Source organism: Bremia lactucae, linkage group LG11 (genome assembly GCF_004359215.1).
Source record: "Bremia lactucae strain SF5 linkage group LG11, whole genome shotgun sequence".
NCBI lineage: Eukaryota > Oomycota > Peronosporomycetes > Peronosporales > Peronosporaceae > Bremia > Bremia lactucae.
Window position 1 is genome coordinate 3,964,292 of NC_090620.1, and position 3,281 is coordinate 3,967,572.

At 41.6% G+C, this 3,281-nt stretch overlaps 1 protein-coding gene across 1 annotated transcript; it reads left to right on the forward strand.

Annotated features, from left to right (window-relative positions):
• Positions 1-2,090: 2,090 nt before the first annotated feature.
• On the forward strand, positions 2,091-3,062 carry CCR75_005470 (uncharacterized protein; the record flags this gene model as incomplete). Its single annotated transcript, XM_067963551.1, has 1 exon — positions 2,091-3,062. The coding sequence occupies one exon, from the start codon at positions 2,091-2,093 to the stop codon at positions 3,060-3,062; it is 972 nt and encodes a 323-aa protein (XP_067817286.1).
• Between the last annotated feature and the right edge of the window lie 219 nt (positions 3,063-3,281).

Sequence of the window (3,281 nt, forward strand, 5' to 3'; positions counted from 1 at the left end):
AGAAGTCTTCCTCTGCACGTACAGTGTACGTCAAATTAACGTAGGGCACCACTCGCAACTGAAGCAGTGCGAAGTGGACTTGTACTTAAACAGTACAAGTCATAGTGCCCCGTTACAGGGGGGGTGTTTTCTGTTTGCAACTTGAAGGTCCCTGAAGTTATATTATTTTGTTAAGGATAGTGTGACCATTTGATAAAGCAAACGGGTGATTGACAACGCCAAGTCATTTCGTGCATCCTGTTGCAGATGCATCGATAATTGCACCGCTCTGCGATGTGGCTGTTCACATCAAACAATTTTAGACCTCTGTCTCTTACACGTATGAGATCAAGAAAGAGTCCATAAGCGATCCTATGAAATTTGAGGGCTTAAACAAATAAGTCACTTGAGTCACTTCGGGTTTTAAATCGGCCATAAATCAGCAACACCGCTCACGTTTTGGCAGTATTGAGAGAAGCACGCTGATGTAGCTTGAAGAATTCTTATGTAAAACACCACAATAGTTGTCTATTGTCAATTATAAACACCTCGTTACAGTTTTAAATGGCACTTGATAAGTTTGTCGCCTACATTAACGGGCTAAAAAAGGTTCTATAAAATAAATCTTACAATCAGAAGAAGATATTTTTGATTATTAATCTATGGACGTGTATATAAAGAGAACTGGCATAATTAATTATGGAGGTCAAGCAAAGGATGAATTTATTTTATTTTACTTCTAATAACTTTTGCGGATGTGCATGCTTACATTTTAAATAGGCGAAATCTTAGTGCTTTTTATTGTACCCACCATAAGCGCAAGCAAGCCACAAATTTACCTATGTTTCAGTTCTCGCTCGTAATTTCTTTGTTGAAAAAGCATCTTACAATTAGACAAAAAAAAAATATAAATATTGCGAAGTCTTTTTGCACGCTTTTCGAGGTACTGACGCTGGGAAGGCATGCATAAAGGTTTCTCGATATTAAACTCTAGTTATACACAAGTTGCTAACATTACGCTGTGTACCAAAGTCCAAAAGGGGATCCAAAGACGACTCTAAAGGAATAATTGTTAATTTTGCGATATAGCGGAATAATAAAATGCTTTATGTTTTAGTCGGTACTTTTATTTAATTAAAACAAACAGACGGGGAGGGTGTGGAAATACCAAAGAGGAATGTGGCTAGCATGCGCGAGAGCGCACCTCCGACCGTTGTCGCTTATTTTCAACTCAACTTCTCACTTGTGCTCGATTTGCTGCTCTTTTTATGACTTGCCCATCAAGTGCGGTCGCTCTTGGCTTTTACTCGCCTGCTAAAAAAAGACATTTAATATCGCCAAACGAAATCACGGTTTCTGATGTGCCCGGGAGCAGTCACACTCATTGCACGACTCTCATGTAGATAATTAGGGTGTGTGGCTATAGCGATTCCCTAATGTAATTAGGGGATAATGTTTTGAAGACCATAAGGGCGATCTAAAGACGATTCTAAAGTAATAACTGTTGATTTTTGGATGCAGTGGAATGACGCATTCAGTTAGAATATTTAAATGGCGTTTTTATTCATTACAGACGGGGAATACCAAGAGGGATACCGGCTTTCTACATAAGTTGTCCAATTGTAATTGATTTTTGTTATGTTTTGTCTTTAATGATCTTGATACAACAAGAAATCTGTTTGAATCGTCTCCAAATCAGCTCATTGGCAAAACAATAATGTAATGTATGACTCTGAAATATTTGCTTGTTTAACATGGACTCGATCCCCATTACTGTGTCGATGCCACTCCGCAGGCCGCAGGTTTCCGCAGGTTTTAGCGCCATTTGGCATCGACGCGACAAAAAAACGCAGCTTCCAATCGTTTCTTGATCTTTTTCGAATATACGCAAGAAGCACGGAAGATAATTGCAATGTGCAATTGTATTAATTTTTTTAGCATCCGCAACAGCAGAGAGGTACAGCAAAGCGTCAGTGATATTACTCGACCCTTTGTAAGCGTGCGTTTCCTATATCACGGTCCTGTGATATCCATAGGCAGAACCTGTTGTAAATTCCATTCATTTCTATTGTAAACTTTTGTGCCTTGCCTATAGCACATTGAACAAATTAATGCGCTCGAAACTCGAGGTATCGCAGATACATTCCAAGAAATTTGATTCAAAACAACTTGGCTTTTCAAGTAAAGTCTTGCTAGCTTTCCTTCATAATTCGCTCTCTCACTTTGCAATCTTCTATCGACCGCCCACGTCTACTTATTCACCTGTAATGAAGATTTTCACCCCAATTGTTGCCGCTTCAATGGCCGTCGCAGGCGTGGCCTCCGACGTTGCGAGCCCGTCGAGGCAGCTGATCGTTGGAGGAAGAAATGCTTTACCAGGAGAGCACGACTTTGTTGTCAGCGTTCGTGCTGTGGTAGACGAAATAACATATTGCCAAGGCTGCTTAATCAGCCCAAATATCGTGGTAACCACGCAATTTTGCGGAATGACCGAGCCGGCTGAATACAAGCTCGATTACGCGGTGGTGGGCGCATATAACTCACTTGGCTCGACGAATGATGGCAAGCCAGACGGTGAGGCGTTTAAGATCATCGAGCACATTATTCACCCGAAATTTTCGGACCCCATCCGTTCTGTGAACCTCGCCGTGTTAGTGCTGGATGGAGAAAGCAAAGCCACTCCCATGTCCCTCCCTCAATCTTCAGAAATCAACCTCGAGACGCCGCTGAGGGGTTTCGGATACGGCACGATCTATCATCACGACGACCCAGACAATGCAAGACAATCAGAGACGCTACAGACAAGCTTGCTGAACCCTATAAGCCATGAGGATTGCGTCAAGAAAAACAAAGATGAAAACATCACCACAGCATTTTTCTGTGCCACTGGTGAGAACAATGGTGGTTTTTGCTTTGGTGACTCTGGTGGTACGGTAATTGACGAAAAAAATAGAGTTGCCGTCGGCATATATAGCCATGGAACGGGTTGCAACAATAACATTATCTCCAATTTGGCCCCTGAGGTAGAGTGGTTGAAAGGGATAATCAAGCAGTACGCGCCTAAATACTCGTCAGCCAAGTGACTTAAGCTTGCTTCACAATGAGGCGCTCGGGTTAAATGCGTCGCAGGTCTCCATAGTTTTGTGTGCTGGTAATGCTTTCTTACATTACTTTTACAACTGCTGAATACATGTTTTTTTTTCAACGATCATTTGGCAATTTTATCACATACCTCGCTTCATGTATTCAACGAAATGTTAATTAGCAACGTGATGACGCAATTATTTTACTCGCTAGCAGCT